General features: G+C 41.7%; 1 protein-coding gene and 1 pseudogene across 4 annotated transcripts in view; one reads left to right on the top strand and one right to left on the bottom strand.

Annotated features, from left to right (window-relative positions):
- LOC129812483 (interphotoreceptor matrix proteoglycan 1-like) overlaps positions 1–5,999 on the top strand; it is a 59,276-nt pseudogene extending 53,277 nt beyond the window's left edge.
- Positions 6,000–6,420: 421 nt separating this feature from the next.
- Positions 6,421–25,278, bottom strand: part of LOC129812612 (unconventional myosin-VI-like) — an 81,645-nt gene continuing 62,787 nt past the window's right edge. The window contains exons 25-35 of one of the 4 annotated variants that reach the window (XM_055864317.1): positions 24,482–24,632; positions 22,183–22,391; positions 21,685–21,763; positions 17,587–17,747; positions 17,240–17,284; positions 16,277–16,312; positions 15,568–15,606; positions 14,215–14,315; positions 9,955–10,086; positions 8,116–8,334; positions 6,421–7,906 (exon numbers count right to left, since the gene is read on the bottom strand). In XM_055864317.1, the coding sequence (XP_055720292.1) occupies positions 7,707–7,906; positions 8,116–8,334; positions 9,955–10,086; positions 14,215–14,315; positions 15,568–15,606; positions 16,277–16,312; positions 17,240–17,284; positions 17,587–17,747; positions 21,685–21,763; positions 22,183–22,391; positions 24,482–24,632 (1,372 nt within the window). In that variant the 3' untranslated portion in view covers positions 6,421–7,706. The remainder of the gene's footprint in view (positions 7,907–8,115; positions 8,335–9,954; positions 10,087–14,214; positions 14,316–15,567; positions 15,607–16,276; positions 16,313–17,239; positions 17,285–17,586; positions 17,748–21,684; positions 21,764–22,182; positions 22,392–24,481; positions 24,633–25,278) is intronic. The other 3 variants (XM_055864318.1, XM_055864319.1, XM_055864320.1) reach the window with 3 other exon arrangements.

Raw genomic sequence — 25,278 nt, 5'->3', positions numbered from 1 at the left:
GTCAAATTACCATGAGAGAGTGGAAAGACAAATGTGACTAAAAGAAAATTGACGAAGCATTAAATGTGTGCTCTATACATAATACATTTGTTCTTTCCCCTCTTTTCCAGATTCTCCCATATCTGCAATCTAATTTGACAGGATTTAAGCAATTGGAAATCCTCAACTTCAGGAATGGTAGTGTTGTGGTGAACAGCAAGATGAAATTAGACAAAGATGTGCCACATAACGTGACACAGGCCGTGCACTGTGTGCTCGAAGACTTCTGCAACACTGCATCCAAACGACTAGACATTGAGATTGACAGTCGCTACCTGGACATAGAACCTGGTAAGATATCTCTATATTGGCCTCAGAAAGTTCTCACTGTCCTATGTGATGGGGGATACCATAGACAGAATCAGCTCCTATCTAAGTTATGGCATACTAGAGGTCCCATGCCTTAATTATACTGTACTTCTAGAATGCTCAATCTGGAAAGGTCAAAAGAATGCATGCCACAGCTTTGTCCTCTGCGAATCATGTCAAAAATGATTATCCAATAAAACCTCACAAGCACTTCTCTGTCTGAAACCTAATCACCTGCACCTTATTTAAAGCAGACGCATTCATTCACGTCAATGAATGTGTCCTCTAGCTTGTCCTTTGCATGTGACGACAATGAAGGAACAAAACAGGGAGAGACAGGCGGACAGCATTTAATTAATGCAAATGATTTATCCTCTTACTCATTTTAGCTGACCAAGCAACTCCCTGCAAGTTCTTAGCCTGCAATGAGTTTTCCCAATGTATGGTAAACAGTTGGACTGAGGAGGCTGAGTGCTTGTGTGACCCTGGCTACAGCACTATGGATGGTCTGCCCTGCCAGAGTATTTGCAACCTAGAGCCACACTACTGCTTCAACGGGGGCCTTTGTGAAATCATCCAGGGCCATGGAGCCACCTGCAGGTACCACCGAGCTAAACGATCAAGCAAACAGAGATAGCTATGGTCCTAACCAGTGGGGGCTGCTGCGGGGAGGACAGCTCATAATTATGGCTGGAATGGAGCGAATGGAATGGCATCAAACCATGTTTGATGTATTTGATACCATTCCACTCATACCGCTCCAGCCATTACCATGAACCTGTCCTCCCCAATTAAGATGCCACCAACCCCCTGTGGTCCTCACCATCTACAAACTGAAACACTGACAACAGCTCTTCTTGATGTTGTCTTGCAGTAAAAAAAAAAAAAAAGATCTGTCAATTCTACAAGATGCCCTTCGTATTCAACAATGCTCCAGCACCTGCCTAGAGGCATTGTTCAATTCGAAAGGCTTTTTGATGTATTGTTACCATAGTAGAATAGCAACAGCTGATAGGGTTGACTCTAATCCTGTTTTCTCTTTAACATTTAGATGTCCTGTAGGGAAATACTGGCACTATCACGGAGTGCGCTGCAATGAGCTCGTGTTGCTGCCTGTAGACCCAACCATTTACATAGCCTGCCTGGTGGGAAGCCTCACCTTGGTTTGTGTCATCATAGGCATCTTGGTATTCATACACAAGAAATGTATCGGGACCCGAAAGACAGTGACTTTGGTGTAAGCAGGCCTTTTTAACCTTTAGTTGTTTTAGAGAGTTTTGCTCCAATAGCTCTACCGGTTGTTGTTTTACAGCTTGGTTATTACAGCCGTATCTGCTTTATATTATAGGCACACTTGCTCCCTACGCCTTTGAGAACACATTGAGAGTGAATCCTGTTTTTGAAAATGACGATGGTGTCTTGACTCAAGTATCCAGCATAAGTACCCTACCAACATGGAGTAGTGGTGCTGGTTCTTCCCAAACAGAGCAAGAAGCTTTTCGCTCAATTGAAAATATACATCAAAGTGTTGAGCTAATCTATATCGCTCAATTGGCCCCATGTTCTAAATAAACAAATACTACTAATTCAAACCTTTAGCAATCACCTAATAGCTACTGATTCCCGCTTATGACAAATTATCATTACGAGCCCCAGGAAACAACTTAGTATCCTTTCTATAGTAAGAACAGGGTTGACAAAATAAGAAAAAAGAAGAGCTTAAATCTTTGTGATTTAATGTAAAGCTTTAAGGAAGTAAAGTACTCACAACAGAAATGTTCTGTGGTATATCTTAAAAATATCCAGAACAGACTACATAAGAAAGGCTTAAGAAAACACTCAGTGAGCACGCAACGCATTGCTTGGGGCAGACCAATAGGTTGAAACGCGGTGCGTGCTGTCCGAGTATTTGTTATGTGATATGTTTTATCTTTTGAAGACAAAGCACTGAGTACTTCCCTTCATTAAATCTCTTTTTGCAAAGGAGCTCTCTTTCCTCGTATTTTGCATGATCTGCTCTTTTGCTCTCCTTTTCTTTCCACTCTCTTATGGCTTCAACAAACCTTTGGGGTGGTTAGTTCCTTCAACAAACTCTGAAGGAACACGTTACTGCTTCATTGTACAGTGAGATATACTTTCATACACTAAACCCATGCAATAATATCCTCATGATACAGTATCCATGAAATTGGTTGAACCCTCAGTGATACTGTTTAGAAATTAAATGTCTGTCTATATATCAATTCGTAAAATATCAAAATCATGTGCATTTATTTCTATTCCCCTGCACATATTGGCCAGATGATATATCTATTGTATTGTAGTGATTTTACTTGAGATCCTTTGTGGTCATGATCAATGTACCCAAAAACATCCAAGCCCTGGTTGATTTGAGGTCAGACATTTTAGACTACTACGGTAGATGTGGTGCAGTTTCAAGAGAATACTCTATGCCAAACCATGCTGGGAAGGCAAAGTGGGGGGGATACCTAGTCAGTTGCACAACTGAATGCATTCAACCTAAATGTGTCTTCCGCATTTAACCCAACCCCTCTGAATCAGAGAGGTGCGGGGGGCTACCTTAATTGACGTCCTTGTCATTGGCGCCTGGGGAGTAGTGTTGGGGGGTTCGAATCAGCAACCTTTAATTTACTGGCCCAAACCTCTTAAAAGCTAGGTTACCTGTAGTATTAGAGCCATGCACTTGTAGATGTCCGGTGTAATACTCATTTATCATCATTGCAGAAAAATATTACCCAACCTCCATCCTCAATGATGTCTCCCCTTGAAATTATATTTAGTGCCAAACGCTTGCCTGCATACCCCTTTGCTCAGCCTTTTAAAACGCTTCTAGTGAGTTCCTTTTGAACTATGAACAGTGTAAAGCTGTGTTTCTCTTATGCTTTTTCACAGATCCCCAGACAGCTCTACACAACCAGACACGACAAGCTAGTCTCTGAAATGGTAGATTTACATCACCGTATACCACACAAGGTAAGGACAAAAATCTGATCTTGGGCTCAGTTTGAACGAGTCATATTGTACCATGTGCAAATAGGTTTAAATATTACTTTAAATACTTCCTTGGAAAAGCATTTAAAATCATTAGAAGGTAAGACATGAATTGATAAGGTTGATTCAGATGTATTACTTAACCAAATCATATTTTTCAGCTTTCCATTGTATTTCTTCAAATCAAAAAGTATGATTCAGAAAATGTAAAAGTAAATTACTGGTTGTGACATTTTCCATCTAACACGAGCATAATTACTTACGAGTAGGATTTATTTTAAAATGGATGTGAATGATAATTGCAATATTACTGCATGCTAAAGTGAAATTATTCACCAAATGATTGTCTACAAGATAACCTAAAAACAACCATAATGTACATTGTTTGTAATATACACTAACGTTCAAAAGTTTGGGGTCACTTAGTAATGTACTAGTTTTTGAAAGAAAAGCAACAAAAAATGGTTCATTAAAATAACATCAAATTGATCAGAAATACAGTGTAGACATTGTTAGTATTGTAAATGTCTATTGTAGCTGGAAACGGCTGATTTTTAATGGAATATCTACATAGGCGTACAGAGGCCCATTATCAGCAACCATCACTCCAATGGCATGTTGTGTTAGCTAATCCAAGTTTATAATTTTAAAAGGCTAATTCATCATTAGAAAACCCTTTTGAAATTATGTTAGCACAGCTGAAAACTGTTGTGCTGATTAAAGAAGCATTACAACTGTCCTTCTTTAGACTAGTTGAGTATCTGGAGCATCAGCATTTGTGGGTTCGATTACAGGCTCAAAATGGCCAGAAACAAAGACCTTTCTTCTGAAACTCGTCAGTCTATTCTTGTTCTGAGAACTGAAGGCTATTCCGTGTGAGAAGAAACTGAAGATGCCAAGAAACTGAAGATCTCGTACAATGATGTGTACTACTCCCTTCACAGAACAATGCAAACTGTCTCTAACCAGAATAGAAAGAGGAGTGGGAGGCCCCAGTGCACAACTGAGCAAGAGGACAAGTACATTAGAGTGTCTAGTATGAGAAACAGACACCTCACAAGTCCTCAACTGGCAGCTTCATTAAATAGTACCCGCAAAACACCAGTCTCAACGTCAACAGTGAGAGGCGACTCCGGGATGCTGGCCTTCTAGGCAGAGTTGCAAAGAAAAAGCAATATCTCAGACTGGCCAATAAAAATAAAAGATCAAGATGGGCAAAAGAACACAGCGTTGTACGAGACCTTTAGTTTCTTGGCAATTTCTCGCATGGAATAGCCTTCATTCCCCAGAACAAGAATAGACTGACGAGTTTGAGGAGAAAGTCTTTGTTTCTGGCCATTTTGAGCCTGTAATCGAACCCGCAAATGCTGATGCTCCAGATACTCAACTAGTCTAAAGAAGGACAGTTTTATTGCTTCTTTAATCAGCAAAACAGTTTTCAACTGTGCTAACATAATTGCAAAAGGGTTTTCCAATGATCAAGTAGCCTTTTAAAATGATAAACTTGAATTAGCTAACACAATGTGCTGTTGGAACACAGGAGTGATGGTTGCTGATAATGGGCCTCTGTACGCCTATGTAGATATTCCATTAAAAATCAGCCGTTTCCAGATACAATAGTCATTTACAACATTAACAATGTCTACACTGTATTTCTGATCAATTTGATGTTATTTTAATGGAGTTTTTTTTGTTGCTTTTCTTTCAAAAACAATGACATTTCTAAGTGACCCCAAACTTTTGAAGTTAGTGTATGTAAATTAGTCTGGCATGCTATAATCAGCTGTTTTAGTCATTAAGGGATAATTTCACCTTGACATTTAGCACATATTAATTTATTTGAAGTGGTGTTTAATAATGACATACCGTTGAGCATGTATCATTTGACAATTTAATTGGGATATATTTATATAATTTACCACTATTCTGGATATACTATTTCACAGTTCAATATGATTACAAAGGTTATATGCAATTTGTGACATGGAATAACATTTGGTATACCCTTTTTCACTTGTCCCCTTTTCAGTTGTGGCGACCACCAAATTAATACCGAACTTGTTGCCTGTTAAGGGCTTCAGATAACGAATGCTTTGAGGTAATTGTTCTTTGATGGCTCATCTCTTGCCAGTCTACACACAGACTTTAAAAGCAACATAAGTCTCGGTTGCTTTGAACTTGAGCTGTATATTCATGTCATGGCAGTGGACTCCTCTATTACTGGAATTACATGGTGAAATGTACCTAGGATAGGATGCATAATTTCAGACAGCTGTGTTAAACTGTACATATTAACGGCTAGGTTATATATTGAAGGCTAGGAATGTTTTTCAGACACTGTATATCCTTCACAAAGGTTGTTTTCTTTCCTCACAATGAGGAATTTATTTACACATTGATACACATGGTGGTATCATGACCATAGATGAGATTGTTGTTTCAATGTTATTCTAACTTGTGTTCAGTGTCCCAAAAAAGAAAATGAATGTGAACTTTGACTCCAGTCTTGTTTTGAAGCAATACTCTTGTATGTGATTATAGCCTAGTGTTGAGTAGGTGAAAAATGTAGCAATACTTCTGTGTGAAGAAAAAGTCAGTCCTATACTATTGGTCAATACATTTCCACCAATTACTTGTGTTTTGAGTACAGGATCAAAACACACTTGGAGGATGTGCAAAGATTTTTTTTACACTCTTACATTTGATAGTAAAAAATAAAGTATTTTCCTACAAAGTTTTTTGGGAGATCAATTGGTTATTTCATTGAATTGCTAACAATCACAATGCATTTCAATTGTTTTTCGATCATCGGATTGTTATTTTCTCATGATTATTAGAAGATCCATTCAAAGTCAAGTTTTTATTTTTACTGCTCTTCATAGCTTCATTTGGATCAGTAATACAACATGAGGACCACAATTTTTTCATCATTCATTCTTAATCAGTCATCTTGTTAGACTAGCTAATTGATTACAGTATCTAAGCCGTTTAAGGAGGTACTAATAGAAGACCTGACTTAATGGGAAAGTCTTGCTATTAACTAGAGTCTACACAATGATAAAAGGTTGAATGCATTTATTTCCTATATTGCAGTACAATACTCAGCATACAATTGAAGTTGAATCTGAAATCGCAAAACAATTTTAATATACAGAAAAGAATACAAACAATTAGATCACTCATTATCAAATTGTTAATAAATTATAACTGGGGGTCCACAATGAGATGAATTACTCATATCAGAACATCAAGGATAGGCAAAAGAAGTCTAGCAATCTAGATTGAAAGACCAATACAATTCACACCTAGAAACCTTAAACTTTCAACAATGTTATTAAAATAGTTGGACAATTCGGTTTTTAGTGTTTTATATTAGTGGTGAACAGAAAGTGCTTGGGAGTTCCCTCTATGAAAAGACGTTTACAAATTCTACAATTTCTTTTAAAAAGGAGTTATTAGATGAAAATACAATCTGTCACTATGGAATACAAATACAGTGACTCCGATTTCTTTCACTATGCCATTATCGGAAAGTGTATATTTTCACTACACACCCCAAAGAGGTTTGTGCTCTAACTAACCTCCTGTATGGTTAACGATGACATTCAAAATAGTCTTCGACAAAGTCATAAACAAGATGTTATTTTTGATAAATATATCATGTCATCTGCCTTCCTATGAATCATCTATCATTGCAAAAGTCCTGCAATGTCCATTGTTAAAAGATGTGAGCTGGTGCGCTTCATTGTCATGAAAATACAAAATGTAAAATAAGCTTTCTTTAAAAAAATAACAACAACAAATTCAACATCAAGGATACAACCTGCCCCAGCATTATGGAAATACCAGCCCTATGGACAGAGGAACATTGCAGCTGCATTATCCTGAAAATGTGTCGACAAAATCAATTATTCCTAGAGCTCTCCAGTCATAAAGCCAAATATTTGCAACAATTTATTCAATCAAATACAATAGTTCCAACAGTGCTTAGATTTCATTTAACAGCTAAACATGAATATACAATTAAGACTGTCTTGAGGAAAGGCCAATCTGAAACTTCTCATTAATACCAATAAAATAGTTAAGGCCTCGTAGTAAAATTTTTATTCAAGCGGAGGTCATTGCTTGAAGACGAGATGTAAATTGGTATGTATATTCACAGCAAACTAACAAAGAAACAAAACTAACATAAATGACCGAAGTCAACAAATCTAAGTAAAATGTTTAAATGCCCTTAGTGAGATAACAGTTTGCCTCAAAGACTGCTATAACAGGGAGTGCTTCTGCTTTCTTCCCTTTATTTACTGTATTCCTTTTGAGCCCATGGACATGGGTGCTCCTCTGGTTCACTGGAGGAGGTTCTGCAGCATGGCTGTGGCGTACGTGGGCCTGGCCTGTCTGCTTTCGATGGCGTTTCGCAGGTACATGTTCCCGTTGCAGCGTTCCCAGACCTCCTCAAATTGCCGAGGGAGGATCTCAGCACCCCTCTTCGTGGTCAGGCCCGTCTCCTCCAAGCTTAGCTCACACATCTCCATGTCATCTTTTCCTAAGGATGTGTGTGTGTGGGGGGGGGGGGCGGACAGGATTTAATACACACACAGGAAAGGATAACATGATTGAATAGGGATAATTTTTTAGGATAGGATAACCACATTCACAACATGCACTATGACATAGAGCACAGAGTTTCATATTACAAACACATCAATGTACATATAAAGAACATATGAAGCTGATCTAGCCCGAGGGACCCACCTGCCACCAGTAGGATGGGCTGCTTGTCTGGGTGTAGCTCCATCTGCCTGGCGATCCAGGGCCCGTCAAAGTGGGCGTACCACCAGCCCTTCTTCTTGTTCTGGGGATCCTTATACTGGTCACTGGGACGGATGAAGGGGATGCGGAAGTAGCGCTGCTGGCGGTTCATGTCTATCTCCTGCTGCTGGGCGGCCACGGCTGGAGCCGGGTTCTGTTGGGCTGTGTGTGGCGGGTTTGATGTTCTTGTTACTGCCACAATACTGCTTTACTATGACATTGTGTGATTACTGGGGCAAATAAAATGTAGAATTATTTTTTTTGTAAGCGGAGCAATACTGTATTTACACAGCAATGTTTGAAGCAATTTATTTGCAAAGTGTTAGAACATGACTGAGTTGAATGATTAAATCATAGGGTGGTGGAAGGAAGCAAAAACATGAAACTGTGAAAATATGGGACATCAAAGATGGCATAAAATAAACAAACAATGCTATGGGTGAAAAGCCAGGTAAGCTGCTTTCTCTCCTCTTACATGGCAGACTTGCCGAGACCTGCTTTCATTAGCGAGAGAAGAGAGAACTGCAGCCAAACAAAAGGCATATAAAATGGGTTCAACATGCCTTTTAGAAGCTTTCACATCAACAAATGAGTAGCTGACAGCTGGGTAGCTTTCATGTAACTAAATAATACTTTCTTTAAACATGATTTCCAACCGCCCCTGTTGTCTGAGTTGAATACACCATGCTTGACTGGATAGAGCAAGCGGTCATGGTAGCGCACAGCTAAACCCGATGATGCGTTGTGGCAGCTGAGTCTAATTGGAACAAATACTTTTGACGCAGATGGGAGCTAGGTTTTGGGGCCAGGCTTTTAAGAACACTAATTGAATGTCAGGAATAACAGGAAGGCAATTTATAAAGTGGACATTAATCCTCCTCCATCATTATCGGGAGAAGAGACGGTGAAGCTGTGAAGACAAACCCCACTGTTTATACCTCATGTAACCCACCGGGGGCTCACTGAAGCATTGCTGCTTCTTCTTGGGGTTTTGCCCTCCATGTTAATCTGACATGAATGCAATTGTGAGACTTTTTCCCTTTGAGAAAGTACATTGACAAGTGGGCAAATGAGTACCTTGCTAGCAAATTAGGTACTCTGTGTGGACGTACAAGTAACTGCCAAAATAATGTAAAGACTTGAGTAAATAAGGAATGGAAAGTATATTGAAAGAAGGTGCTTCCACACAGGTGTGGTTCCTGAGTAAATTAAGCAATTAACATCCCATCATGCTTAGGGTCATGTATAAAAATGCTGGGCAGGCCATTATTTTGGCTATCATGGATATACCCACATAGGATGACAATGCCTCCATCCGTAGAGCACGAATGGTCGCTGAATCGTTTGATGGGCATGAAAACGATGAAAACCATATGCCATGGCCGTCTCAGTCACCAGATCACAAACCCAGTTGAACACTTATGTGAGTTTCTGGAGCGGTGCCGGAGACAACGTTTTCCACCACCATCAACAAAACACCACATTAAGGAATTTCTCGTGGAAGAATGGTGTCGCATCAGTCCAATATAGTTCCAGACACTTCAATGTCAAGGTGCATTGAAGCTGTTCTGGCTGGTTACCTGTACCACAACTTTCAAGGTCAAATATGGTCACAGAAAGAAAACAGATGAAAAAAGGATGGTACTGTTGAAAACATGTCTGCAATGGACACAGGAAATGGTAATAGCGGGGTTAAGACAAAACGTATTAATGTCTGAACACAATCCTGGGTTGATGAGGGTAGCCTACAGTAGCACAATAGCCCAGGATGGGGTATCTCACCGTAGTCTGTGATAGATTTGGGGGCCCTCTGCTCCGTGGCTGTGTCACGTTTCTTGTTCTTGGCCTTCCAGGCGTGGTAGACCTTTAGACGGCGATGGAACTCCTCCCTGCATGCCGCCAGCAGCTCAATATCTACACAGGGATGACATCAACAGAACTTAACCACAGTGAATGAGCATAAACATTTTTTCCCAAATATGTAGCCAAATTTCTATTATATGTCAATAGTTTTATGATTAATGAATGCCATAATGTAGTATTGTTAGTTACTTCTCCCTATTAGCTGATAGCTGTCGCGCTATCTGTTTGGGCCATACATTTTCACAAATCATGGGAATTTCACGTGCCATGTAGACATTGCCTACCTTCGAGGCACGTGTTGCTAGGCAACCCCCCAGACTTGCCTGGGCAGCCCCAGCTAAAGCCAGTGTGAGAGACTTGATAGCCAACATTAGTGCTATGAAACGAAATAAATACTGCACCCACAAAACTTCTTTGCTAGATTCATGATAGTTTTGTTAGACAAAGCAAGGAAAGTGAACTTCAAAACATCATGTAGTTTTATTGGGATTTGCAGCTGTTGCTGGTAAGTAATGAATCTGCTAGCTTCTGAAATACTGTAACTTACTCATCCTTTAAGGTTATGAGAGTAGGTCTTTATTATCTTCTATTCAGAGGAGGAAGGGGAGGACCATCCTCAAGTGAAATTTCATTTAAAAAAGAATTGTGAAACATGACAAAAGTAATCATTTTTAGATAAAACTATACTAAATATATTAATATGTCACCAAATAATTGATTAAAATACACTGTTTTGCAATAAAGGTCTACAATAACTTCAACAGCACTGTGGTGTAGCCAGCTTCCGTCCTCCTCTGGCTACATTGACTTCAATACAAAACCTAGGAGGCTTGTAGGCTGAGGGTCGACCTGTGCCTGAGATCAGTTTCATGAAGAAAGATGAAAAGGTGAGGGCGTTCAATACCAACTGTTATCAAACGTATAGCTGGTTAACGAGGAGCCTTTCATCAAGCCGCCTGTATCGCTGGCCTTGCCTGCTTTTTGGAAAGTCGGAGCCTTGGTCCAAAGGTGGGTACAGTGACCTGAAGAACATCGATCATTCAGCTAAATGGCAAAACAAAAGCGGGAAGCATATAAATGACCACATCAGATTCATGCTTCTGGGGAAAAAGCTGCATCGATTAAGACAAAGGTCTGGGTATTCAAACTGCGCAACACAACGAGAAAGTAAGAAGACGCAGGGATGTTTCTCAAGCGGCTTATCAACACCACTGTTGGGCATGCAAGCATTTGCTTTTAGAGGACACGATGAGAGGGAAAGTTCCGCCAACAAGGGAAACTACAAGGAGCTCGCAGAGGTAATAGCACGTTACGATGCTTTACTTGCTGAACTGTAGGCTACTAATAAGAGCAGCTGCATACAACCTATGCTGAAATGTGAATGTGATCAAATGTAGTTCATTTTCAAAATTGGGCTGGCTAGGCTGCCGATACATTTTTCATCCAAAATTATTAACTGGAATTAATCAATCAACATAGTTTAAAAAAACGATTAAAATGTTTTATAAGGCCTACAGTTGCATAGGCCTGCATGATGCAAACATGCATAAAGCAAGCTCAGAGTTATATTGTCTATCAGTTGTTGTCTTTGTGTCAGGGTAGAGGAAATCCACCTCCTAATCTAGTCTAAATATAATTTATATAAACAAATACTGTATAAGGTAGATGCAGTTTTTACAGGGTTTTAATCCTCCCCATGTGACCTGATTAGTAAAAACTGGTCCCACATAGCCCATATAAAACCTTTTTACAACTGATTAATCCCTGTCATACCTTATAGGGTCCAGAGTTTTCCTAGTTTTCCAGGCCCCATGGGGTTAAAATTGCTCCCCCACTCTGGGACATATGGGGCAACCAGTCTGCTTGCAGTTGTCAATTATTGTCAGTTATCGTCAGGTATGTGGATGATCAGGGCTTTATTCAGGAACGTTTCTTGGGCTACTTTGATGTGTCAAGTGGGCTAGATGTGCAATCTGTGTTGGACTTTATGAATTTTGAGATGTCTGAGTTTAACTTCATAGAGAAACTCGTTGTCCAAACCTAGGATGGCGCAGCTATTATGGAATGTATCTGCTATTTGTATTTACAGCTAAGTCCTCTCCTGTTCCCTGATTAAGAGGTGATGACTACTCCACTCCACTACCATTGTCAACTTTCTCCTGACATGAACTGAAGCCACGTCTCATGTGCCTGCTCATCCACTGGCACATTGAATGTGTACAAATATAAAATGTAGAGTCAATCACATACACAAACACATTATTACATCAATGATTTTACTCCTTGCCTGGACGAACTCATTCTTAGCTCTTTTGTCTAAGTCTAGTGTGTTGTGTTATTGTTTTTTGTCTTCCCGGTCAAATCCTGTCCTGCACTGGTCAAGCCTCTGAACACCAACTCATGCCTCATACCCTCATTCAATCACTGCCGTGATCCCTTTCCGACACTGTAAGTAGCCCTCTCATTCCCATTCCTCATAATATTGTACTATAAACAACTTCATTAAATGCTTTACATGCTGACCACACCGCTCGCGTAGCAAAATAAATGTACACATATATGTTATTCAATCATTGCACCCACACTGCTCGCGAGCGCCAATGAGCGTCTGCGTTGCCAAGCGCTAAAATAGAATGCAGGTCTATTTGTGACGCTGAATGCGGTGCAAGTCCTGCCTCTCCCATCTTCTAATTGGTTTATAGAAGCATATACCCACATGCCTTCTCCTCATTGGTTATACCCACGTGGGTGATTGAAAGATGAACTGAGGTCGGTCATGGTAATACACTTTATTATGAAAGTTAGATGCCAATCGCCATATAATGTCCAAAGAAGAAAAAGCCTGGAAGGAGGAGAAATGACTAGAAACTATGTGGTTGACCGTTTTATGCGTGGATTAATTGTCAGAGTAAAGGAACTTGTGCATTTCAGGTAAAATAACAACAACGTTCATATCCCAGGACAAATTAGCTAGCAACAGCAAGTATTAAACATTTATGGCAATTTAGCTAGCTAGCTTGCAGTTGCTAGCTAAATTGCCACAAATGTTTAATGCTTTTCGACCTGTCCCCAATTATTATACTTGGTTCAGAGTTTGTTTTGATATTTCAACCTGCGTGTCGTGATCGCGCTTAATCTTGAGCCCTGACCTCAACCGCATCGAACCCCTTTGGGATGAATTGGAACGCCGACCGCGAACCAGGCCTAATCGCCCAACATCAGTGCCCAACCTCCCTAATGCTTGTGGCTGAACTCCATATTAATGCCCATACTTTTGGTCATGTAGTGTATTTGCCAATAGCAGAAGTGGTCAGAAAGTAACTTTTTGGAACTGAATGACAAAATATTTAGGAGATAGAGGTGCTCAAAGTTGACCCATTTTGCATACCCCACCCTACCATGAGACAACCATGTCTTCATCACTGGAAAAAATATACGGTTGAATTTGACATTTAAAAGCCTAAAAACAGGGCTGTCAAACTATTTTATTTATTTGAATAAACATTGTCAAGTTCTTTTAAATACACATTGTAACTTTTTTTCCTTTAATGTCAATTTCTCACATATATTGTAGCTTAGACCCTATTTTCCATCATCTGAGGGGTTTGTGCTGTGCTTGCCATTGGTTGATACACAGCATGCTCTTAGGGGAAGTGTTGGTACGAAGCGCTCCCCAACTGACAGCTGGCCTATTCATCTCGCCTATTCACACATGTCGAATCAGACTGAGGCGGTAAGACTTTCCTCCACGTTTTTATATTGAAACGGGTACAGAGGAAAAAACACAAATTCACCTTAAATGGTAATAATTTCCCGCTGTACCCTCATCAACGTAGCAGCTGCATGTACACTCCTGTCGGCTCTTAATCTTACACCCTCACCCAAATAGAATTCCTCTATCAATTTCGGCCCGGTTGCAATTTCCTCGAAATGACCTCCCACTTTAGCTATCTTTGAAAATTACAGGGGAAATCACGCCTAGGCAGGAAAGTCTAGAGTGGAGCGAAAACCCATTTGCTATACCTTTGAATAGGTTGCGTAACTGGCCAGATTTTCAATTATTAACATTGGGGCTGAATTAATGATGGCGTGAGTGATGGAGGTGCACAGAGCTGGATCATGAATCTCCCGAGAGCTCGCCACCTTGCCCAGGTTTCCCTGGTTGGGGAAAAGTCTTACCGCACGAGGTGTTGATGACATCCCGCAGCTCGGCGTACTTCCACTTGCTCAGGTCGTACTTCCTCACGCCGGCGGCTTTGAGTGCCTGCACCTGTGGACCCCTGCATTCCCCGCAAGGAAGGGAGAGAAGAGAATGATACATTTTCAAAAGTCAGAGCAGTGGGACGTCTCGGAATCCCCGCTCGGATCGGCGCCGCCATAGTGATGCGGTGGTCATTTTCAAAGGACTAAAATACTGGTAACAATCAGAAAAGGAATCAAGTGCCAAGTGGGGCAAAATCTGTGTCTGACTTAGTCACTGCTCTCCGACATCCCACAGGCAATTACACTCCCACTGCACGTGTGGCCATTTAGTGTGACCATTTCACCCTCTAACCTAGTCCGCACCCCACCTAACCTGAGTCAATGTGTTCCTGGGCTTCGGTAAGCACAGTCTGCAGCTCTTTACCCGCCTCCCGCAGCATGCTTCTGAGATCTCGAATTAACAACCCAACAGGCAGGATTTGGCCCCTATTTACGGGTGGCCCTCCAGGTCTGTATGGGAGTCTGTGTGGCAGGGTCAAGGCTTTGGGCCGCTGTAGAGGAATCCTTGGGTCTTCTAGTGCTAATCCAATCGTCGGACGTTAAGCCTCCCCGTAAGAGGAGGGCCAGCCTGGGCAGACACCGGAGTGACAGAAGAATGTCAGGGAGAGACTATGTTGTGTGTGGTGGTGACAGCTCACCTGACCTTTGGGGCTGAGCGCTGGATAGTCGCCATGTCACCCCCTCAAAGTGCTCCCGGGGGTAACAGAGATTGAGTTTAGACACGGTGACTTGAAAGTGCTTTGGCCAACTAGCTCTAACAAAGAGCGCTTTTTATAGATAGCATGCAATAGTAAGGGGAAACAGCGTCACTGGCTGTCCCACCACCGTTATTGTTGCTGATCTGAGTAGCTTTTTTACCGTCATGGTAAAAAACAATTGCAGTACATATTGTGCTCCTTTATCGCGAGTACATTGATGTCCAAGGGGAAAAAACTGTGTTTGTTGTTTGCAGTAACTTCTGCAGTAGTAACTTTCTTAAACCAGTTTTAAGGAAGTTAGTTGGGTTCAAAGTGCAATAGTTGTGGTCGCTTGCACACAATCAGATTTCATCCCAAAATACACACACGCATGCAGACACGTCTAACTTCAAGATTCAATAAACTGATCAACAGGATAACATCCTTGGTAAAATCTCTTAATTTCCCTTTGCGCACTAGAATTGTAAACAATTTTAATAATGAATTTGAATTTTTCGGGAATGATTCATTTGATTAATCAATTTCAGGTGATCATTGATACGAGAAAAAACTATTTCTCTCCATTACCCACCAAGCCAGAAGTTGTGACATTTCCAGCGCCATTTCCTCCCTATAAACACATTAATACCAGCACACATAAATTACTATAACAGAATAATACATCAATGTCTCTAATTCATACATAGCCATATATCAGTAGTATAAATAGTATTTCCCATTGGTCACAGAGATCAGGGTGGCTTCCACTATGAACTGTGTGTGCAGCCATCTGATGCGTTGATGTCAGCGTGCGTTGTGACAGTCACACACTGTTGTGACACTTGTGGCGTGTTGACAGCTGTGAAAATTGGAAGCTGCTTAAATGTATCCCTCAGTGACAAGTCATGAAGAAGTAATCGCGTCTGATGAGTGAACAGGTAGGGCAAGTGTCAGCACACCAAATACAGTACTACTCTATTCCAACTAACTAACCATGGCTAAACTCATCCATTTGTTTGACGGTAGTAGCTACTGATATCCTTACTGGAGTGGTTAAGTGTGAGTCCTAAGTAGTTAGCTAATTAGGCCTACCACGAACGTTGGTTAGGAGTTAATTCTACAGTATATCCCCACTGAGTAGTAGATCGGTTTAAAGAGGGGGAGGAGGTTTTGTGTGTTTAACCAAATAGTTGTGCAAAGCTATCAGATCTAATACAATAGGAATGAAATATCAATGTTTGCCATATCAATATGCTTTATAAGAACAAATACAATGTATAAAAAAGTCCCAGAGAACATACATTGTGATTGCTTTGAGGTTTTGAAGTCCATCAGCACTGCAAACAGAGGATATGATGATTAGGATATATGAGCATATGATTGTTGCAACTCAGAAGAATCAGCAGAAACCCATCAAAAGCAGATCGGCATGTTTAGATTTGTCACACAAACAGTTGTCTGTTTGCCTTGGGCTAGTAACAGATGTGCTTATCTCTTGGCACTGTTTCTTTATTTTTTTTGTTGTTGAATTTTACCCCCTTTTCTCCCCAATTTCGTGGTATCCAATTGTTAGTAGTTACTATCTTGTCTCATTGCTACAACTCCCGTATGGGCTCGGGAGAGACAAAGGTCGAAAGCCATGCGTCCTCCGAAACACAACCCAACCAAGCCGCACTGCTTAACACAGCGCGCATCCAACCCGGAAGCCAGCCGCAACAATGTTTTGGAGGAAACACTGTGCACCTGGCGACCTGGTTAGAATGCACTGCGCCCGGCCCGCCACAGGAGTCGCTAGTGCGCGATGAGACAAGGATATCCCTACCGGCCAAACCCTCCCTAACCCGGACGACGCTAGGCCAATTGTACGTCGCCTCACGGACCTCCCGGTCGCGGCCGGCTGCGACAGAGCCTGGGCGCGAACCCAGAGTCTCTGGTGGCACAGCTAGCACTGCGATGCAGTTTCCTAGACCACTGCGCCACCCGGGAGACCCTCCCTTGGTATTGTTGATTCATGCCCCGGGCCGGGACCACAAAGGCAGATTGATTTGTGACTGGAATGTGGTGTTATTTGGTTCGATCTAACGTGAAGAGTTAGAGAATTTGCGTATTGTTTATGATGGCTTTGCATGGGCTGGTATAATCCTGGATATAAATTGATGAAAGATTAGATTTGAGGTTGAGATTAAAGCATGCGGGGGAGTGTGATTAATGGGTTGTGTTAGGTTACTGGAAGCAGGAGGCTAAACTAATGGCTAATCTCTTACATGGATCTCACTTTGTCTGGATAGAGACCTGAGAAAGACCCATTTCTGAGAGAGGGGAGTACAAAATGACAAAAAAAAATAGGTTATGCATGCAGTGGACAGGTAGTGGTCTCCTTTCGGACCTAGATGAAACACAACATCTATTTTTATTTGACTTGTTGAATCCTTACCAAATCCTACCGCAGAAGCTTATTACAAAATTTTCTGGGTTAAACAACAACCTTATCCACGTACTCAACCTTGGGTACGTCCTGCAAAAACTTAATCTAGGGCTCGTGTACTGAGACACTACAATATATGAATAACAATATACAGCACAGTGTGTGTGTGTTTGTATCCGTGTGTACCTGCGCAGGCTGAGGTCCATCAGGGCCTCATCGGTGATGAGTTCGGCTTCACTCTGGGCGATCCTCATGGCCAGCTCTCTATCCCTCTTCTCCTGCTCCAACACGGCTGACCGCTGGGCGTCTTCCTCTCGCTCCAACGCTATCTGGATGTCCATCTCCGCCTGAATGCACACATTGTCGGCACCATCATCATTATTCTCAACACCGCCATTGCATCATGAGTACAGGTCGACCGATTATGATTTTTCAACGCTGATACCGATACCGATTATTGGAGGACCAAAAAAAGCCGATACCGATTAATCGGCCGATTATTAAAAATCTATTTGTAATAATGACACTTACAACAATACTGAATGAACACTTTTCTTTTACCTTAATATAATACATCAATAAAATACATTTAGCCTCAAATAAATAATGAAACATGTTGAATTTGGTTTAAATAATGCAAAAACAAAGTGTTGGAGAAGAAAGTAAAAGTGCAATATGTGCCATGTAAAAAAGGTAACGTTTAAGTTCCTTGCTCAGAACATGAGAATATATGAAAGCTGGTGGTTCCTTTTAACATGAGTCTTCAATATTCACAGGTAAGAAGTTTTAGGTTGTAGTTATTATAGGAATTATAGGACTATTTCTCTCTTTGCCATTTGTATTTCATATACCTTTGACTATTGGATGTTCTTATAGGCACTTTAGTATTGCCAGTGTAACAGTATAGCTTCCGTCCCTCTCCTCGCCCTTACCTGGGCTCGAACCAGGAACACATCGTCAACAGCCACCCTCGAAGCATCGATACCCATTGCTCCACAAAAGCCGCGGCCCTTGCAGAGCAAGGGGAACAACTACTCCAAGTCTGAGCGAGTGATGTCACCGATTGAAACGCTATTAGCGCGCACCCCGCTAACTAGCTAGCCATTTCACATCGGTTACACCAGCCTAATCTCGGGAGTTGATAGGCTTGAAGTCATAAAAAGCATTGCGAAGAGCTGCTGGCAAACACACAAAAGTGCTGTTGAATGAATGATTACGAGCCTGCTGCTGTCTACCATTGCTCAGTCAGACTGCTCTATCAAATCATAGACTTAATTATAACATAATAACACACAGAAATACGAGCCTTTGGTCATTGATATGGTCGAATCTGGAAACTATCATTTCGAAAACAAAATGTTTATTCATTCAGTGAAATACGGAACCGTTCCGTATTTTATCTAACGGGTGGCATCCCTAAGTCTAAATATTGCTGTTACATTGTACAACCTTCAATGTTATGTCATAATTATGTACAATTCTGGCAAATTAATTACGGTCTTTGTTAGGAATAAATGGACTTCACACAGTTCACAACAAGCCAGGCGGCCCAAACGGCTGCATATACCCTGACTGCTTGCACGGAACGCAAGAGAAATGACACAATTTCCCTAATTATAAGAAATTCATGTTAGCAGGCAATATGAACTAAATATGCAGGTAAAAAAATATATACTTGTGTATTGATTTTAAAGAAAGGCATTGATGTTTATGGTTAGGTTTGGTGCAACGACAGTGTTAAATCATCACCCGTTTGGCTAAGTAGGCTGTGATTCGATGAGAAATCACCACATCGATTATATGCAACGCAGGACACTCTAGATAAACTAGTAATATAAACCATGTGTAGTTAACTAGTGATTATGTTAAGATTGTTTTTTATAAGATAAGTTTAATGCTAGCTAGCAACTTACCTTGGCTTCTTGCTGCCCTCGCGTAACAGGTAGTCAGCCTGCCATGCAGGCTCCTTGTGGAGTGCAATGTAAGGCAGGTGGTTAGAGCGTTGGACTAGTAACCGAAAGATTGCAAAAACGAATCCCCAAGCTGATAAGGTAAAAATCTGTCATTCTGCCCCTGAACAAGGCAGTTAACCCACCATTCCTAGGCCTTCATTGAAAATAAGAATGTGTTCTTAACTGACCTGCCTAGTTAAATAAAGGTGTATACATTTTTTTAACATTTAAATTACCGATTTCCGATTGTTATGAAAACATGAAATCGGCCCAAATTAATCGGTCGACCTCTAATCATGAGTGGTTCATTTATATGCGCTTCATATAAGGAAGCTGATATCGATGTGAAACATCAGTACAGCAGAGAAAGAATAGATGATCTTTATCACTAGACAGTTATTTTCAGACAGTCAATAGCAGAAACTTGGTAAGATTCAAACATTTTACACGCCATTGATTGACATGTTCATGATGATTGACATTACACGCCACTTTTAATCTGTAAACACAACTCGGATGTTCTTATTCTCACACTTTTTGGGGGGGGGAAAGACAGCCACCTCTGGAGTCAGAGATTAGAGCAGGACCATGGGCTGTGTCAGACTGTCTTAGTCCTGGGGAGCGATGGAACCTCGACTGACCCTGAATGCCAGGCGAACTTAGGCAATTACAGGGCCTGCTGTGTGGCCTGATTAGACATACAACCTGGTTCAAGCAGCTGGTATCGAGTCTGTCCCCGTGACTGCGCACCTAGACGATGCAGACACCCAGCAGACAACTGCAACAACAACACGGCAGCCTAATCAGAGAGGAAGGTCAGAGGGAACTCTTAAGGTCAGAGGGAACTCTTAAGGTCAGAGGGAACTTTAGGCCTTGTGAGGAAGTGGGAGGGCGATAAACAAGGTAGCAAAGAAAGTTGGAGAGGAGGAAACTGAGGGCAAGGTGAAAGTAGCAAAGCTTTGAGGGGAAGAAAAGCACAGCGCATTTCCACTATTCTAAGGCTTTGAAGTAGGATGAGCCAAGGCTAAAGACGCATCGGAAACTCAACTTTGTGCATGTGAATCGTGCTACTAAAAGAAACGGGTGGAAGATCTATGAATATCAATGCTGTGCTGGGGTGAGCTTGGGAGGGCAGACATGGGTGCCTCTGCTTGCGGTCCATGAAATGAACTAGCATCAGTACTCCTAGTACTCCTACAGTAGCAGGAGTGCTTTGACAGGCCTGGGCTTCCAGCCCGGGTAGATTAGAGACAGTGAACGGTGGTGAACCCCCAGGATAGACCATCGTAGGGGAGAATAGGAGGGCATGGAAAAGAGGAGGACTGGTGTGTTGAGAGGAAGAGAATGGGATGGAGGGGGAAGAGGGAAGTAGGGATTACAGAGAGAAGAGGAGAGGAGAAGAGGGAAAGAAGACTGTCTAAAGAGGAAGTAGGGGATTAGAGATGAAAGATTACCAAAAAAAGAGGGCAGGATAAAAGAGAGCAGTAGTGAAGAAATAGAAGAGAGATGGATGAAAATAAGTGATGGAGGTTTGATGGAGATGGAGGGTTGAGAACTGAAATAGATTGTGGGAATGAGGGGATAGAGAAAAAAAAGAGAGCGGGAAAGGGAGCCTGAGGCTGGGAATAGAGGGCAGAGGAGGAGAGAAAGAGAGAACAGCATATTGTAATAAGGGACAGAAGAAAAGGGGGATGAGGGTGGGAAGAGAGGGCAGAGGAAGAGAAAATTTGGAAAATGCATATGGGATTACAGGGCAGAAGGGGGATGGGAAGAAATGGTACAGGGAAAAAAAGGAGGTAACTGAAAACGGTAATTGAGGGCATGATCATGAAGGGAAGCGGAGGACAGGCCCAGTGGGAGGGAGGAGGGTGGTTCTGGGAAGGCAAGGGGAAGGAGAAACTCAGCAGGAGTGATCCATCACAAGAAAGGGATTGCCCACTGGGAAATCTGACCAATGCCACGACCTTGGTCTTAGTACAACAAACACGACAGGTAAGAAATCAGTCCATTACTGCTCCATAGAAAGTCATTGGAGACTGTCAGGAATTTAAGGTCAATGTCTGAGGAAGTGGACCAGTGTTAGGGTCTCTCTAGTGGGAAAGGAAGGGTCAGTAACTCCCGAGTGGCGCAGGCACAGTCTGGTTCGAAACCAGTGCACCGGCCGTGATTGGGAGTCCCATAGGGCGGAGCACAATTGGCCATCCGGGTTTGGTCGGTGTAGGCCATCGTTGTAAATAAGAATTTGTTCTTAACTGACATGCCTAGTTAAATAAAGGTTACATAATAAAAAATAAAAAAATCTCTCCTTTTGCACTTCAGTGGGGTCACAAACCTGCATTATCCTCTCCTCTTCCTCCCTCCTCTTCCTTTCCTCTTCTTCCTGCTTCCTCTTATGCTCCATCTCCGATTTCCTAATGAGGGGACAGGGATGACAGAGGACAGAGGTGGTTAATGCCTTTAAATGGCAAAACGCCATGTAACTTCAAAATCACAGATGTACTCAATGACACAATCAAACCATGAATAATGTATAAGCTCAATCTCTGAAAATCAACTCCGGACATATCCTGTTGGGGGTTTCTTTAAAATTGATATTCATGTCAATGACTTCAACTAAAACAGTGCAAGCGTGGACAACTCCAATCATGGAGGGCTGCTGTTGGTGCACTGTGCAGGCTTTTATTCCAGCCCAGCACTAACACACTAAAACCAAAAGCACAGTGAAGCCATCCACTACTTAAATTGCCTAACCCAGTACTATCAGCCCATTTATGTTCTCGTTTGTACCCCTGATACCACCATCATTCACCCTTCCCTCCCCTCCACTTACATCCTTCTACCGTCTTCCTCCTTCTGGCGTCGCTGGTCCTCCTCCTCCCTTCGCCTCCTCTCCTGTGCCATCTCCTCCTCGATGCGCCGCAGCCTCTCCATCTCCTCCTCCTCCTGCTTCTTCTTCTGCATAGAGGAGAGCAGTTGCTCCAAGCGCTTCACCAGACCCTGGTACTCCTGGTCAATCTCCTTCCGGGTCATTACTGTTGCCTATAGGAGGGGGCGTAGGTCAAAGGAGTTGTGTCATAGGTCAACGTCTTTGGCATAAACACATAGCCTATACAAAATTGTGTAATAAGCCTCAATTATTTGGACTTGTGTTGTCAAAGTGTGTAATGGTCATTATTATAAATGCATACAGCATATACAGTAGGTTTAATAGGACATGTTTTTCACAATGACTTAAACAAATGAGATACAATAAAAAGCCTGTGGGGTAAACGTTAAAAGTAACATTACATTCCCAATATCCCAGAATCTCGTTTAATTAAACTTTCCTAATTTCATCTGCACATACAAATGTTTAATTAAAACTGTCCATGGGTTTGAGGGTTTTCCCTGCTGGAACGGGGTCTGACGCCATTGACTAAATGACAACCATTGTTTATGACTCATGTTTAATTCAGCTAGCGATGCTAACGCTACAGGCTTCATATAGGGCTGAGAACAGCATCAGGCACTAGTGAACACAGAGCGGATGCTAACAAAGGAGCGCAGGGTTGGACAGATGCACAGAGGTGACTGAACTAGGGAGTAAGGGAGGGAAGTAGGGAAGCAGAGAAAGGGAGAATGAGACAGTTGCTCATATGGAAAAGGTTCTGCTCGGATTCCAGTCATCTAGTCTAAGGGATGGCTACCAGCGCTCTAGCTAGCTACCTCTGCCAATAACACACATCCGGGTTACAAAGACAAAGTTTACAGACAACACTAAAACAATTAGGGAATCAATTTCAGAGTCTGGATAGCATGTGTATGCCATACATCTAGAGGCCCCAAATAACACTGGTGTTTCTAGCAGAGGGAGACAGGCGAGTTCCCTAACCATATTTATCCATATTAGAGGATTACACATCAAATCAACCGATGTTCTCTCTAAGTTGTGTGCACACGCAAAGCTCCACCAGGACTGCCGCGCAGAAGAAATTCCAACCCGTGAAAAGAGACACACGAGATTGAACTTCACTCAACTTTACTACAGTTGGCCCCGTTAGTGTAAACTATCAACATTTCCCTCTACTTTGGGAATTGTGATCGAGTCAAGATAGTATTAGCCCCTTTTAATGCAACATACAGAAACAAATCTAACCATGCAAGACAGTCTGTGATTTTGTTTTAGGCAAAGCACATTGTCGGTAGATTCGATTGAATTGACGGGCACAAGCAGTCAGGAGTAGATGCGCTTGTTTTGAGATCAAAGTGCATTGCCGCGTGTGCACATTTGTTCAAATTCATTGCTAGTTAGTGAGTTACTAGCCCAGTTACAACTCATTTCTGGTGATTGCTTCCTAGAAGAGCACACAACGTGTAAAACGAGTCAAGTAAAGATCTTTTTTATGCCTTAAAGGGTCAGAGTTCTATTTTGAGACAGGTTTGAATAAGCCAAGAAGCCAATAGGCAGTGGGTAGCATATAATTTCTGTCTGATTCGCTGTAATAATAATAATTGAATGGGAATAATATTACATTTTATGATGTGGTTTCTTGCATCAAACACACAAAACATTTCAGTCACGTCCTTGTTAAAGTGGCTCAACAGGATACTACCAACCCTGAATTTTTTCAAAAGTCTCATGGAATGTAGGCCTACATTGAACACCACACATTGGCTGCTACTGTAGGCTGTATCATAGAACAGCTGTTTCAATAGCTATGTTAAAATATTATGGGATGCATTTTCTCCATTGTTTTTGATGGTAGGCCACTCTGGTAGGACTACATTATGTTCAAAAAGCCACAGTAGCTTATTTGGCCACTGTTAAAACTGTAATTTTAAAGCCTAAGAATTTTCCCAACTTTGCGCTCAGCAGATATAAAATTTGCTCAGTGCTGAAATTGTTTTGAGGGAACATCAAAAACAACCCCAGGAAATGGCTTCCTGTTGAGATGAGAGAGATGAGATATGCGGGATTAGATCAGAAAAGTAAGAGAGGTGAGTCACCCTGTCCTTTTCAGTTTAGGGTGAAGTTGCCCCTGGATGCTGATCTTGGGTCAGTTTTGCAATTCCCAGATTAGGATAGTGGGAGGGGAAGCTGATCCTAGATATGTACCTAGGAGCACTTTCACCCACGGAGCTGTCCTCACCTTAATCTTGGCCATAAGGGTGTCGATGGAGGCCCCCAGCTCCTGGACCTGCTTGGCGATCTCCTGCTTGCCCTCCTTCAGTGCACCCACCACCTCGTTGAAGCGCTCCATCCGCGTTTTCAGGTAACGCACCTTCACCATGCCATCGATGCTGTGGCCGCAACACACACACACACGTATGGACACATACACATATAGGAGCAAATGCAAGTATACGTGCACCCACATAAGTGTGAGCACTAAAGCGCACACGTGCCAACACACACACATCGTATTGGTTGAGATGAATAAAAGCCTATTTTAGTTTTTATGCTTGAAAATGGTTTGTGTGAAACTGACATTTTGTGCTAGCTACATAATATCTTATTCACAGATCATGTACAGTGCCTTCAGAAAGTATTCAGACCCCTTGATTTATTCCACATTTTGTTATGTTACAGCCTGAAATCAAAATGTATTAATCAGATTTGTTTTACTCACCAATCTACACATACCACATAATGAGAAAGTGAAAGCGTGCTTTTTGCAAATGTATTTCAAATAAAGTACAGAAATCTCAGCTGCCTTTGGCTTTATCTGTCAAACAACCCATCACACACATTCTAGGGTCCTGAGCAGTCAATTCAAAAAACTCATCCCATTCACAAAAGCAATATATATTTTCCAAAGGCAATACGACAACGACATACTGTATCTTCAAAAGCAATACAGTAGGACTAACATTTCTTAATGCAATATGGTGAGTGTGCCAGGAGTCACGGCTGAGCTCTCCAGATAGATTTGAACTTCTAACTGCA

Source organism: Salvelinus fontinalis, chromosome 16 (genome assembly GCF_029448725.1).
Source record: "Salvelinus fontinalis isolate EN_2023a chromosome 16, ASM2944872v1, whole genome shotgun sequence".
NCBI classification, from domain to species: Eukaryota; Metazoa; Chordata; class Actinopteri; order Salmoniformes; family Salmonidae; genus Salvelinus; species Salvelinus fontinalis.
This window is presented reverse-complemented; position numbering and strand designations above follow the sequence as displayed.